The following is a 15,126-nucleotide window of genomic DNA, read 5'->3' as shown; positions in this document are numbered from 1 at the left end:
ATATTTCTTCATAAATATGACCTAAAACATCATCAGATTTTCACACAAGTCCTAAAAGTAGATAAAGAGAACCCAGTTAAACAAATGAGACAAAAATATTATACATGGTCATTTATTTATTGAGGAAAATGATCCAATATTACATATCTGTGAGTGGCAAAAGTATGTGAACCTCTAGGTTTAGCAGTTAATTTGAAGCTGAAATTAGAGTCAGGTGTTTTCAATCAATGGGATGACAATCAGGTGTGAGTGGGCACCCTGTTTTATTTAAAGAACAGGGATCTATCAAAGTCTGATCTTCACAACACATGTTTGTGGAAGTGTATCATGGCACAAACAAAGGAGATTTCTGAGGACCTCAGAAAAAGCATTGTTGATGCTAATCAGGCTGGAAAAGGTTACAAAGCCATCTCTAAAGAGTTTGGACTCCACCAATCCACAGTCAGACAGATTGTGTACAAATGGAGAAAATTCAAGACCATTGTTACCCTCCCCAGGAGTGGTTGACCCACAAAGATCACTCCAAGAGCAAGGCGTGTAATAGTCAGCGAGGTCACAAAGGACCCCAGGGTAACTTCTAAACAACTGAAGGCCTTGCTCACATTGGCTAATGTTAAAGTTTATGAGTCCACCATCAGGAGAACACTGAAAAACAATTGTGTGCATGGCAGGGTTGCAAGGAGAAAGGCACTGCTCTCCAAAAAGAACATTGCTGCACATCTGCAGTTTGCTAAAGATCACATGGACAAACCAGAAGGCTATTGGAAAAATGTTTTGTGGATGGATGAGGCCAAAATAGAATTTTTTGGTTTAAATGAGAAGCGTTATGTTTGGAGAAAGGAAAACACTGCATTCCAGCATAAGAACCTTATCCCATCTGTGAAACATGGCGGTGGTAGTATCATGGTTTGGGCCTGTTTTGCTGCATCTTAGCCAGGACGGCTTGTCATCATTGATGGAACAATGAATTCTGAATTATACCAGCAAATTCTAAAGGAAAATGTCAGGACATCTGTCCATGAACTGAATCTCAAGAGAAGGTGGGTCATGCAGCAACACTGTAAAAAAAGAATAGTTGAGAATACTTGAAATTTCAAGGCAACAGTCTGCATTAAGAATTTTATGTTTTGCCAATGATGTGCCCATGATAATCCAAACTATGATAAAACTGTTATCTTTATTAAGAATTCTTAATTAAGTCAATTTTCAATTCCTCATTCTGCCAACATAGATTTCTCTTTTTGCTGAACAGTGGCATTCACAGTAGTACAAAAAGGCAATCAGACTTTTTTGGGGGGCTTTTTTCACCTTTATTTGGATAGGACAGTGTAGAGACAGGAAATGAGCAGGACCGGGAAATGACCTTGCGTCGGAATCAAACCTGGGTCCCCGGATTTAGGGCATGGTGCCTTATCCACCTGAGCCACGATGCCATACCCACAACATGGGTTTTAAAAATTTTTGTAATTGTGTAGAACAATGAAAAAAGGCATGTATAGTTTAATGATAAATTAAGAAAACTATGAGAAAACTATGAAAAAGAGAAAACTATGTTGGCAGAATGAGGAATTGAAAATTGACTTAATTAAGAATTCTTAATAAAGATAACAGTTTTATCATAGTTTGGATTATCATGGGCACATCGTTGGCAAAACATAAAATTCTTAATGCAGACGGTTGCCTTGAAATTTCAAGTATTCTCAACTATTTTTTTTTACAGTGAAGACAACGACTCTAAGCACACAAGTCATTCTACCAAAGAATGGTTAAAGAAGAATAAAGTTAATGTTTTGGAATGGCCAAGTCAAAGTCCTGACCTTAATCCAATTGAAATGTTGTGGAAGGACCTGAAGCGAGCAGTTCATGTGAGGAAACCCACCAACATCCCAGAGTTGAAGCTGTTCTGTATAGAGGAATGGGCTAAAATTCATCCAAGCCAGTGTGCAGGGCTGATCAACAGTTACCAGAAACGTCTAGCTGCAGTTACTGCTGCACAAGGGGGTCACACCAGATACTAAATGCAAAGGTTCACATACTTTTGCCACTGACAGATATGTAATATTGGATCATTTTCCTCAATAAATAAATGACCAAGTATAATATTTTTGTCTCATTTGTTTAACTGGGTTCTCTTTATCTACTTTTAGGACTTGTGTGAAAATCTGATGATGTTTTAGGTCATATTTTTGCAGAAATATAGAAAATTCTAAAGGGTTCACAAACTTTCAGGCACCACTATATATATATATATATATATATATATATATATATATATATATATATATATATATATAATTTTTTTTTCATTCATATATATTACACACACACACACACACACACACACTTGTAATTAGGTTTAGTATGCACCAGCTCGATTTAAAACTGAAACGGACATGAATGTGTTCGATGCTGGCTCAGCAGTTCAATATCATTTAGGTTTTCATAAACTCTCATAATTACCATCTTATGAAACAAAATGCTAAAATACACTAGAATAGAATTTTGTTAATAAAAACTTGTAATTCGTAATATGCATATATGACTCATTTACAACATAATAACAAAATACAATTCACATAAAAGAAAACCTAACTAAAATGATCATAAAATAGATGGTAGTTTAACACCTTGAGCAAGAGAAAAAAAAACCCACGTAACATTCCTTAAATTACAAAGGACCATCAGGACTTCTGGCCACACGCAGAGCAGACAGGACATTAGCAGCAGATCCTTCATGTCCTGTAAGTTGTGAGGTGCAACTCCATGGATTGGACTTGTTTATCTGGTACGTCCCACAGATGCTCAATTGGATTGAGGTCTGGGGAACTTTGAGGTCAACACCTTAAACTCTCAGTCATGTTTCTCAAATCATTCCTGAACAGGTTTTGCAGTGCGGCAAGGAGCATTATCTTGCTGAAAGAGGCCACTGATATTAGGGAATAGCGGTGCCATGAAGGAGTGTACTTGGTTTATAACAATGGTATGTGTCAAAGTGATTTCCAGATGAATGCCAGAACCCACAGTTTCCCAGCAGAACATTACCCAGAGCATCACTTGTCTTCCCATAGTACATCCTGGTGCCATCTCTTCCCCAGGTAAGAGATGCACACATACCTGACTATTAACATGATGTAAAAGAAAACATGATTAATCAGACCAGGCCACCTTCTTCCATTGTGCCATGGTCCAGATCTGATGCTCATGTGCTCATTGTAGGTGCGTTTGGTGGTATGCAGGAGTCAGTGTGGCATCCTGCAGCCACACAGCAAGTTGCGATGCACTGTGTGTTCTGACACTTTGCTGTTTTCACGAGCATTCACTTTTTCAGCAATTTGTGCTACAGTAGCTCTTCTGTGGGACTGGAACACATGGGCTAGCCTTCACTCTGCATGCTCATCAATGAGATTGATCAATCGATCTATCTACCTATCTATTGTATTTGTATCAACCTGAGTATGTATATAATAAACAAGGTATCTCATCACATAAGCACAATGACTAAGAAGCTCACGTTCAAACATGAATCAAGCAGTGGAAACTCTATAGAGTAGCGGTGAGTCAGAGTGGGTATCATCCTCTATACACTTAATCTGCGACTTTAGCACACACTGGGATTTTCTTTTTAGGTCTTTTAGGAATATACATTTTACACACACCCCATGTAAAACAATGGGCACACACAGGAACAATGCAGGTGCGCATACGCACACACAAAAATGCACTTTGTAGGAAGTCATCCAAGATTTTTTTTGTGGCATCCTGTATGCCAGTGACTGTGTCATCAAGATGAAAATTCTCCTTCTCTCTCACACACAACAGGAACTCCCAAGACGATGTGACGTTGTGCAACAAATGACAGTAACAAGTGCTCATACTTGGTCGTCAAGGAAATGTGACATAAAAGAAAATGCATCACTATAAGCAGTCAGCATTTCATCTCACGTCTGATGAAACTCACCCAGCAGATTTACTTCATTTCCAGCCACAAATATTATCAAGCATATAAAATATTTTCAATTTAAAAAAGCCTGGTACAACTTTATATGACAGCATTTTTATATTTAAGCACAAAACAATGTTTACTTTTTACTTTCGATTTATATTAATTCGATCCGAGGACAGCAGGAAGATTTCACAAAACCTGAGTTGCTTTTAGACAGTCAGCGAACCGAGTCAAGTTTAATCACCCTGTATGAGGAACCAACAGGATTAAAAAAAATATAATAATTTTAAAAATATATAAAATTTAAAAAATTACAGCTTGGCATTTTGTTGTGAAGAAGTGAGTCTGAGAGATATGACTGCACCACCAACAGCTGGTTTTATTCCACCAAAAATGAGCACAATTTTGAGAGATATTTCTCATATAAATGAGATAAAGCCGTAACTGACAGAAATCAGGAGGGACATTAATACAGAGGACAGGAAACCAGGTTTTCTGATAGCTTTCGATGTCTTATGTGGATTTCTCAAAAGATGTATAACAAACTGAGTTTTAAATAATGGATTAGTAAAGCAGATTTTAGAAATTCCTGGTAGTGGACAGACTTTTCATTTATTTCTCTATTTATTTATTTCCCTGAATTCTGCTGTGCAAGAACATCTGACGATTCAATTAAAAAACTACTTTAAGAGTGTGGAAGAAATGTCATCAAAAATAAAGAGGAAACAAATGACGGTATCAAGAAAATTTCCACTCATCACTTAAAAAGAAACACCTTGAGAGGAAAAAAATAACACAGAAAATTCCTTAAGTTACTTTAGGAATTTATTTTCAAAGGAAAAAAACAAAACAAAAAACAAAAGGACCATCAGAAAAATACAGGACTTCCTGCCATACACAGAGAGGACGAATGATACAGTGCCACGACTGAAACACAGACATCCAGATCAGCCGGGAACGGTTCTGAAACGTCGTTATCCATTAAACATCATTATCTGTCCAAGTTATTAGCCTTAAACAACTGAGAAGAGAAATACTGACAAAAAAAAGTCAATACAAAAAAGCTAAGAGTTCTGTAAGAGAAAACATAAATAAATTGAACATTAGTGTAGCTCAACGTTTGCATCTGTAAACATTTTCCTCAACAGGTGAACATTATATTAAGTGAGCACTACATTACGACTGCACTCGACTCGCTGTACGGCTGTAGAGACTGAAATGAACAGTAGAGAAATAGGCTATGGACCCTTTTCACGTGACGTCACGACAAATGCGGCCGCCATTTTGGACGTGTACTACCAGTAGTTTACCACAGCCAGAATTGAGGAACGGCAGCAAAGAAAGTGTTTATTTTCAGCAAGACTTCCATCATGCCACTATGTTGTTGTGCACCTGGATGTAGTAACCATCAACAAACAAGGCAAGGGTTATCATTTTATCGGATCCCGGTAGATGCTGACCGACGGAGAAGATGGATAGCGACACACCAGCGCTTGTGTAGTGACCACTTTGTTGGAGGTAAGACGAATAAAATTAGCCAGAAAAGGCATTACATTGCTGTTAACATTCCATTCTAGTTTACTGTAATTATGATCTGGCAGCTACTTACACCGGATCCAGTGTAAATAGCCGCCGGAGCCAACGTCCGAGGTTCCGGAGCGCGCTCGCTCGCGGCCCGGCCGGAGCCGGTGGCCGCGGAGCCGGCGCGCGCTCGCTCGCGGCCCGGCCGGAGCCGGTGGCCGCGGAGCCGGCGCGCGCTCGCTCGCGGCCCGGCCGGACGTTGGCTCCGGCAGCTATTTACACTGGATCCGGTGTAAGTAGCTGCCAGATCATAATTACAGTAAACTAGTAAATACAGTTTTCTGCATCTTGCTCCTTTTTCTTTTATGTTTGTCGCCTTCCTCGCATTCAAACCGATTTGAGCCGAAGTCCACTACATGTCCAAAATGGCGGTCGCGTTTACGAAGGTCACGTGACTGAAAAGGGTCCATAGTTAAGCTTCTTAACTATATCTAGAACTGGAGCACTCGGAGCTCTGAGAAAAGAAAAACAACAGAACAAGTTTGTGTTTCATGTAGTGGTTCCTTAACGTCAGGTCTTAAGTTTCTGCTTTTTGTTATTGGAGTAGAATTGGTTTTATTTTCTTATGCAAACACTGCAAGCCATAATCTTTTTGCATGAAGCTGAAAGGAAATCTAAACTTGAACAATAATTAATACTTATTAGCATTAAATAAAATTATACAAACAATTTAATAAAAGCACCTAACAAAAAATATGGTGGTGAATGGTCCGCGCGTGTGTGTGTGTGTGTGTGTGTGTAGGAGCATAATTGTAAAACTGAAGGGAAAAGACAAGGTAAATATGAAAAATATTTGATGATGGACCCAAAACCCCCACAGTGTTAGCCTTCATTATGTAAATATAGTACACACACACACACACTTAAAAAAAAATCTGCTAGTTGTAATATCAGTTTAATTCGTGTGTCCATACTGAAGGACTAAAATGTATAAACCACATTGCAGTGTTTATTTTGTGGAGTAACAGCAGCTGTGTTGTTTTGAAAGAGTGTGTTTAAGAACTGACAAAATGTTGGCAGTTTATAAACTGAAAGAGATCTACAGAGAGAAGAGCAATGAAACAGGACAGTACTAGTCTGTGTGTGAGGTGTGTGTGTGTGTGTGTGTGTGTGTGTGTGTGTGTGTGTGTGTGTGGTGAGATTGCTATTGCTCTCCTCAGAATCACATATACACCAAGCTGTACAGCTGAAACACTTTCAGTAACACACAACGCTGTGTTACGCTCTAAAGGAACATGTTTAATATCAACAAGCGGCAGGTCACCTGACAGGAACCCACGGAGAAGGCGGAGAAAATCACACTGATCGTGCTGAATGTACGCAACACTGAGGAGGTCAGATACCCTTACAGTCTGGATTGGACTGAAATGGAACGGTGAAGAGATGATGCTGAACACAAATGACTGCGTACAACGGTGAACAACTCCAAAGACACGCACTATAGACTCAGACGGCTCAGTTTGTAAATTGTTACTCTGTTAAACATTGTCAAAGGAAGAAAATAAAACAGCGTGGAGTCATGCCTTTCAACTTTTAGCACAAGAACAGACAGTATTTTCACACTACATTCCCACTTAGTGCATCGTATATATCTGGAAAAATCCAAGGGGAAAAAACAAAAACAAAAAACATCACGTCATGTCATCCACGTAATGGCATGAACAGAAGTTTTCTGGGTCAGATGTTCCTCCTCATCACAAGCTGTGACTGAATCCAAAATTTCACTGAATCTGCTCACATGACTGAAGGAACACCTCACTGCTTCCTTTCAATTTCATATCACACATTCACAGCAGGTGTCATTTCACACGCAGTCTATAAAACTAACTAGAGGCGAGAGAGTGCCAATGCTCAGCTGTCAGGTGAGACGGAGGAGTTGGCGTCACGAATTAACATGCAAAAGTCCATGCTTGTGGCTCTCTCTGACTTAATAATAATAATAATAATAATAATAATAATAATTTAAAAAATACAAATAAAAAAATTAGGGTGTCGACTTGGGCTTCAGTGAAATGAAGAGAACAGTGAGAATGAGAACGCGTGAGCCTTAAAATCACAGGTAGAAGATTATGAGAATCTGCATATTTAGTGAATAATAATAATAATAATAATAATAGCATTAAAATATTCTTTCGTGGTCCATCTCCGTCCTCGACGCGTCTCACACACACACATACCTGTCCATAACATGAATACACTTCACTTTCCCAGGACCTACCGAATAAACACACACACGCGCTTCATTTTACCTTCTGTTCTGAAACTACGACGTATTCCCCCCATCAGTTATACCCTCACTCTACCACTTGGTCAATCAGGGATTTCTACAGAAGGAAAACATGTACACAGGCTAGCAATAATACTGTAAGATAAAACCTGTCACCCAGAACCTTCTCCCTTTCTCACACTTGTTTTTTTTTTTCTTCATCTAAATTTCTTTACAGCTACTCAGTCCAGTTTATGACAGCAGGTGAGGGTCATTTAGCGTAACGTGGTTTCTGCTCGTCACACTGAGGATCTTTGGTTGTACTTTAGATGTGTGGTGGTTGTAGGTTTTCCTGACGCTGCCATCTTGTAAAAAGGGATGTCGTCATTCCAGGCTGAGTGGGAGTGTTTACCAGCTGAGTAAGGATGTGCGTCCTAGTGTCATGAAGTAGACCTGGCTGGAACCTCCGGAACGCACTGACGCAAAGAAAACCTGGGAACAAACAAACAATGGTTAAGTACATTCTTACTAAAACTCTTCTCCATTCTTCATGAGGAGACAGTGATGTGGAGCCTCAGGTTCATGTTCAGGCTACAACATTCACAACCCCTGAGGAAACGGAGCAAGAATAACTGTTCAACAAACCACTGTTTTCAGAAATTTATAACCATAGTGATAGCTTTCAAACCGCGCACGCGTGTGTGTGTGTGTGTGTGTGTGTGTGTGAGAGAGAGAGAGAGAGAGAGAGAGAGACAGAAAATGAGACAGATAGAGAGCAAGACAAACAAAGAGAGACACAGAGACAGAGAGAGAGGGGAAAACAGCAACAGAGAGGCAAAGAGACAAAGACAAAAAACGAGACAGAGCAAGACAAACACAGAGCGAGAAAGAGAAAGCAAGACACATACAGAGACAGACAGAGAGGCAAAGACACAGAGACAGTAAGACAGAAACAGAGAGAGACAAAAACAGAGCGGGAGAGAGAGAGAAAGACAGAGAGAGAGACAAAAACACAGCAAGAGAGAGAGAGAGACTTTGACTTAAGAAAACCTTTATTAAACAAAAAGTAAAAACAAAAGGTATCAGTTAACTTTTATCATTGCTCACGTAGAAAAAACACAAAAAAAATGAGAGCAACAACTCTCCCTTGATTCAGAGAGTACACAATACACCTCCTACAGCCCACAGGTCACTGAAAGTTATAAGATCATCCACCAAAGTATAAAAACCATGTTCCTCTCTGATCCGTGGTCTAAGAAGTCCTCTGCAGATCTGCTCAGCGTCCACAGAGCCCACACCCTGACGCCTGTTCTTACAACTCAACCAAATAGACAGCTTTGCAGTGGCAAACAAAAAATTAATCAGTAAGTGAATCTTTCCTTTCTTTGCTGAATACTTTGGACCATAAACAAACAACTGAAAATAAAAGTGCTCCCCCAAACCCTGAACCAGTACCCTCAACAGATCAAAAAGTGCAACTAAACGTGAACACTGAACAAATAAATGTGCTAAAGTCTCTGGTTGCGAACAGAAAAACAACCCTCCCCCGTGATCAGGATCCAGGCGTGCTGCTGTGTGTCTGTTTGTGGCTATTGCCCCGTGCACGACCCTCCACTGGAGGTCAGCTGCCCGTTTTTCAACAGGCCGTTTATACAGGGACTGCCAGCAGCCTTTCGGGGACAAGCCTGGGCCAAAAAACTCAGTCCACCTTGAGGCTTTTATGTCCTTAAGTGACTGAAAGTTCTGTACTTTCACACACGTGCAATACAGCGCTTTCTTCCCCAAACCTTCGAACTTTCCCAGCTGTGGTGCTCTGGAGGAAAGGAGACCATCTTCTCCCTCTTGCCATTCAGCAATAGTGGCACTAACATCCAGGCAAGGAAAGGCGTACTCAGCAGCTTCATCCCAGTGATCAGGAAGGGAAGCACCCTCCGTGATAAAGGCCTTCAGACTTTCTGGTAATGATCCTAACATCTCCTCCACCACTCTGGACAGCAGCCTCGGTCTGATGTTTATTGATCTGCTCCAGGACCTCCACTGGCATCAGCAGGTGGCCAAGCTTTACACATCCAGCCTCTCTGAGAGATGATCTCAGACTGGCTGATGTCAGGACCTCTACTCTAATGAGACTGTTGAACGAAGGCTCCTCCAACAGCCACAGGCCTGCTGCAGGAGCAGGATCTCTGGTTACCTTCAGTACTCTCCAACACTTTAAAACCAAAGAGTAGAAAGGGGTAAGTCCAGTCAGGTCCTCCTGCCTTAGCAAGAAGCTTACTGTAGCCCAGACACCCAGCTTTCGGCAGGACAGCGCTGGCCATTTCCAGCCACCTCACACCAACCTGATACAACAAGTCTCTGGGCAGTCTGCAGCCTGAAAGCCATCACCCGGGCAGAGATGTCTATGAGGCCTTGCCCTCCCTCCTCCACTGGCAGGTACAATGCTGAAGCCCATACCCATTGCTGTCCTGTCCAGAAAAAGTCCAAGATGGTTCGCTGGATGTCCTCAATCAGACCTCTAAGGTGGGGAGAGAACAGTCAGTCTGTGCCACAGCGTCGAAGCGACCAAGTTACTGACAACCAGAACTCGACCCCTATATGACAGCTGGGGTAGCAACCATTTCCATTTAGATAACCTTGCACACACCTTCTAACTCACACCCTTCCAGTTCTGCTGTTGATAACCTTCTGTGCCCAAGTACACCCCCAAGACCTTTAACCCCCTACTTCTCCACTGTAGACCTCCAGGCAGAGCCGGCAATGTTCCCTCTTCCCACTGGCCCATCTGAAAAGCCTTGCTCTTACTCCAGTTCACTTTGGCTGAGGATGCTCTCTCATATAGCCTCAAGCTATCTTTCAAGGCTTCTAGGTCTCTCTGGTCTCTTACAAAAACATTTACATCAACATATGCAGAGACTCTAAAAGCAGAAACATGCCATGACCCTGGTAATAGGACACCACGAAGGTGATTCCTCACCCTGCCCAGTAGGGGCTCAATGACCAGACTGTATAGTGGCCCTGAGATGAGATAGCCCTGTCTAATCCCCCTTCTCACAGGAAAAGGCCGACTCAACCCGCTCCTCACTTTAACTAAGCACTCTGCCCCACCATACAATAAACCCACCCATGACACAAAAGAATCACCAAACCCAAATGCATGCAGTGTAGAAAATAAATAATTCTGATCCACCCTATCAAAAGCTTTTTCCTTGTCCAAAGAAATTATATCAAGGTTCAAATCATGAACATTACAAACATCAATTAAATCCCGAATCAAAAACAGATTGTCCAATATAGTTCTCCCTGGAATGCAATATGTCTGGTCCACGTGCACAATTATGCCCAAGTAGTCTCTCAGTCTGTTAGCCAGTGCTCTGGAGAGTATTTTCTAGTCAGTGCATAAAAGAGCCACTGGTCTCCAGTTTTTTAAAAGTGCCAAATCCCCTTTTTTTGGTAAAAAGGAGAGAACTGCCCTTTGACAAGACGAAGGCAGTGACCCTCCATTAAAACATTCTAGTAGCACCTCATGTTGATCCGCGCCGATGTTTCCCCAGAACTGCTTAAAAAAATCGGCGGTAAGCCCATCCAGTCCTGGTGCTCGGCCTGAAGCCACCTGACTGACAGCTGTAGTTAGTCCCTCCAAACTGAGCTCTCGATCCAGATCAGTTTTCTCTTGTGGGTTCAGCTGTGGAAGCCCTTCGAGCAGCTTGGCAGCACACTCTGGACTGCAGCGGTCTGCTGAGAACAAGTTGGTGTAGAAATCAGTGGCACAGTTCCTCATTTATTTGGGGTCTGTTGTTACTGTCCCATTGGGGAGCTTCAGAAATGTCATCATTTTCCTCCTCCCAGTATTCCTCTCTAGATTGAAGGAGGAGCTTGAAGCATCCATGTCCTTAATGTTCTGGAAACGCGATCTAACCAGAGCTCCCTTCACCCTCTCTTCCAAAAGAGTTCTAAGTGCCATCTTTTTATCGTTCAGTAAATTTCTGGTAGCAGAAGTTGGTTTCAGATGTAGAGCTGGGCGATAAATCAATTTTCTCGATTAATTCGAATTTACAGTTAAGGACGATGTGTTTTTATGAAAATCGTTTTTCTCTCAGTTTTAACTTCCACCACCGACACTCCCCTCTGCGCATGTGCAGAACAGATTGGGCAGCAGTGACGGATCGGGCACTGACACTTTTGCCCTCCTCCCGCGCACTTGCCATAGACACACACAAACAACATGACAGCGATTGGGGGAAAGCCGCAACTTGTGCCCAAGAAAGGAGTAACTTCCTCCATGATCTGGAATTGGTTCGGTTTTGCGGTGTCAGACGCAGACCGAACAAGTCCTCGTTGTAAGGTGTGTTTGAAAACTGTTGCTTCCATAGGAAGCAGCATGACGAATTTATTCCAACACCTTAAACAGAAGCATGCAGCGGAGTGGGAGAAGCGCTGCTCCCAGCAGAATGAAAACAACCGCAGCACTAGCACACCATCCAAAGTAAAGCAAGCAGCCGTCCCTGACACATTTTCGAACTGTGTGCCTTATGATAAGAATGGGGCGCGGTGGAAGGCAATCACAGATGCTATCGTGATGTTATCTCATCTACAAGCTTGTTTTTTGGCTTCTTTTTGGTTTCTGGTTGCACTTTAACCCCAAAGGGGAAATTTAAGTGAAAACAAAATACATGTAAAGGGATCACTCATCCCTGTTCTGCATGAGCCCCATGGGTGGCTCGGGCGGCCCGGTCCTGTCGGGTTGCCATGTGGGACCGGTGTTAGTCGGTGCTGTGCATTATTCGTGGGTTCTGGGCCCCTGCCGCGCACTCGCCCTTTGCGCACACACACATACCTCTTCCTGGCAATACGCAACACGCCTTATTCTCTTTTAAATGCACTACACATTAGATTGCATACATCATACATCTACCAATAACAACAAATAGACTAGGGCAAGCAAGGCGTGCATGCAGATGCCTCTGCAGGTGTTTCACTGCACGCCTTGCTTCTTTTAATGCTAACACAATTTAGAGGAGGCATATATCTATGAGTACGCAGGGTTGTTGTGGCGTGCAGGGGGAAATCTGGGCAGAGACTCACCCTGCATGCACACTTCTTTTAATGCAATACATTAGAGAAAGCCCACAATATAGCCATTTACATTCTTACATAGGACAAATATGGCGTGTTGCGTGATGGTCTGGAGTCGAGGTGTGGTGGGTCGTGGGGGGAGGGGGGTGCTGGGGGCCATGGGCTGGTTAGCACGCAGGGCCTTCCCTCTGCCGTCTCATTGTGGTATATCTTGTGCAGGGGCGGGACGACACCGTGGTCATACTTGGGTGCCCAGGCAATCTGTATAATCAATCAGTTAATCAAATTATTCCTATTCTTATTTCTCTTATTATTATCCTACATAAAGATAATAATACTCATTTCCTTTGAAACCCTCCTTCTCTGCGATCTAGCCTCCATCTCCCCGGTCCAACAGTAAGTCAGTACTACTCCTTATATACACTCACAAAGACACACGGACATCTCCATATACACATTATTCCTCACTGTTAATTTTGGTTTTTCACTCAATTTTAAATTCGGTGTTGTGTTTGAATTCTGTTTTTTTGTGTAGTTGTATTGTGATTGTTTTGTATAATTGTATTGTATATGAACAAAAAAATAAAAAATAAAAAATAAGAAAACAAAGTAAAGGTAAAAATTGTTTTGAACCATTTCTTTGTCATCTGTAATTTGATTTTTAGTAGGGGGAAAAATCGATTAAAATCGAAAATCGGATTTTTTGTGAAAAAATCGAAGTTTTTTTTAGGCCATATCGCCCAGTTCTATTCAGATGTAAGCCACTCTCAATGTCATGGATACTATTCTCCAAGTGCTGAATGGATATTTTGAGTTGTGTTGTAGAGAAGGATGTGTGCTGCTGACAAAAAATTCATATCTGAGACTTTCCAACCTCCCACCACTGCTTCAGAGATATGAAGCTGGCTTTCTCAGATCTCCACCTTAACCAGAACTGTTCAAAATTGCTGCAGAAAATGTTGTCTTTCAGCAGCTTGTTGTTAAAGTGGCAATAAGATTTGATTTTTTTGTCCAGAGGAGGTAATTAACTCTAAGCTCGTAAGGTGATAATCTGTGAAACCAACCTGGACCTGAGTGACTGAGATATAAAAGCAATCTAACCTGGCTCAGGGTATCTGCACATTTTTTCAAGTACAAATTTAAAGACTTTTAAGACCTTTTCAAGACCTCTAAATGGAAAAATTAAGACTATACCATGGCAAAGAAAATGATAAATACGACAGCTTAAAACTGTTTTCTACAATAGTTTTTTTTACTAACTTTAAGAAGAATGCACACAATTGGTGAACAACAGGGTGCATCAATGGCAACTGCTAGACATGCAAACAGCTGAAGCAAAGTCGTGTGTTTTGGGCCTGCAGAACTACTGTAGCAGCAAGGAGAAGACTGGTGTTTACTGGAGAAAACACCATGAATCATTTCAAAAATGAAAACAATAAACGGCAAGTAGAACCAGCTGAACAACCTTAGCCGGCATTATTTCAATCCCCAAAGATTATCTTTGATGATGTGTGATTTTGTGTCCGACAGCAAAATCAGTCTGAGTGTCGTACAGTATACAGCTGGCTGAGGAAGTTCTCGAGTATCTTCTGCATTATAGCAGGTAACAGCATAAACCTGTTTATGCAGTCATACAATCATCAAAGCGTTACATTAAACACAGAAAAACAACTGTCACCTTTCATAACCATTATCAATATTCATCAATGTGTTGTAATAACTGTAAACTAATTATCAGTGCAATTGTTATATCAATGTTCATTATTCAAAAATAATCATTAATTATTATCTATAATCCATGAATAATTGTTTGTATTATGAATACTACTACTACTAATAATAATAATAATTACTTTTTTAATAATAATTAAAAAAATTAACTCAATTTTATAACATTTTAATAATCACTACTTATTAGCTATATTAATTAATAGAGTAGCAATTATAATTCAGTATTATTAATTGCTACTTAATTAATAAGCAGTGATTATCAAAATGTAATTTAATAATAAGTAGTAATTATTATTATCAACTAAATTATACTAATAAATAATAAGTAGTGATTATTAAAATGCTATAAAATTGAGTTATAAGATTAGTTAAAATTATTATTAAAAAAGTAGTAATTATCATTAGTAGTAGTAGTGATACAAACAATTATTCATGGATTATAGATAATAATTTGTTTTTAATAGTGAACATTGATATAACAATTGAACTGATAATAATAATAACGGGGCGGCACGGTGGTGTAGTGGTTAGCGCTGTCGCCTCACAGCAAGAAGGTCCGGGAGCCCCATGGCCGGCGAGGGCCTTTCTGTGT

The 15,126-nt window shown here is 40.8% G+C and overlaps 1 protein-coding gene across 1 annotated transcript in view; it reads right to left on the bottom strand.

Moving 5' to 3' along the window:
- LOC132892104 (interleukin-1 receptor type 2-like) overlaps positions 1-11,508 on the bottom strand; it is a 62,185-nt gene extending 50,677 nt beyond the window's left edge. Inside the window, exon 1 of the mRNA XM_060930505.1 lies at positions 11,350-11,508. Within this exon, the coding sequence (XP_060786488.1) occupies positions 11,350-11,508 (159 nt within the window). The remainder of the gene's footprint in view (positions 1-11,349) is intronic.
- Between the last annotated feature and the right edge of the window lie 3,618 nt (positions 11,509-15,126).

The sequence above is a fragment of the Neoarius graeffei genome, chromosome 9 (assembly GCF_027579695.1).
Source record: "Neoarius graeffei isolate fNeoGra1 chromosome 9, fNeoGra1.pri, whole genome shotgun sequence".
NCBI classification, from domain to species: domain Eukaryota; kingdom Metazoa; phylum Chordata; class Actinopteri; order Siluriformes; family Ariidae; genus Neoarius; species Neoarius graeffei.
Note: the sequence above shows the minus strand (reverse complement) of the source record. Positions and strands in the feature narration are given on the sequence as shown.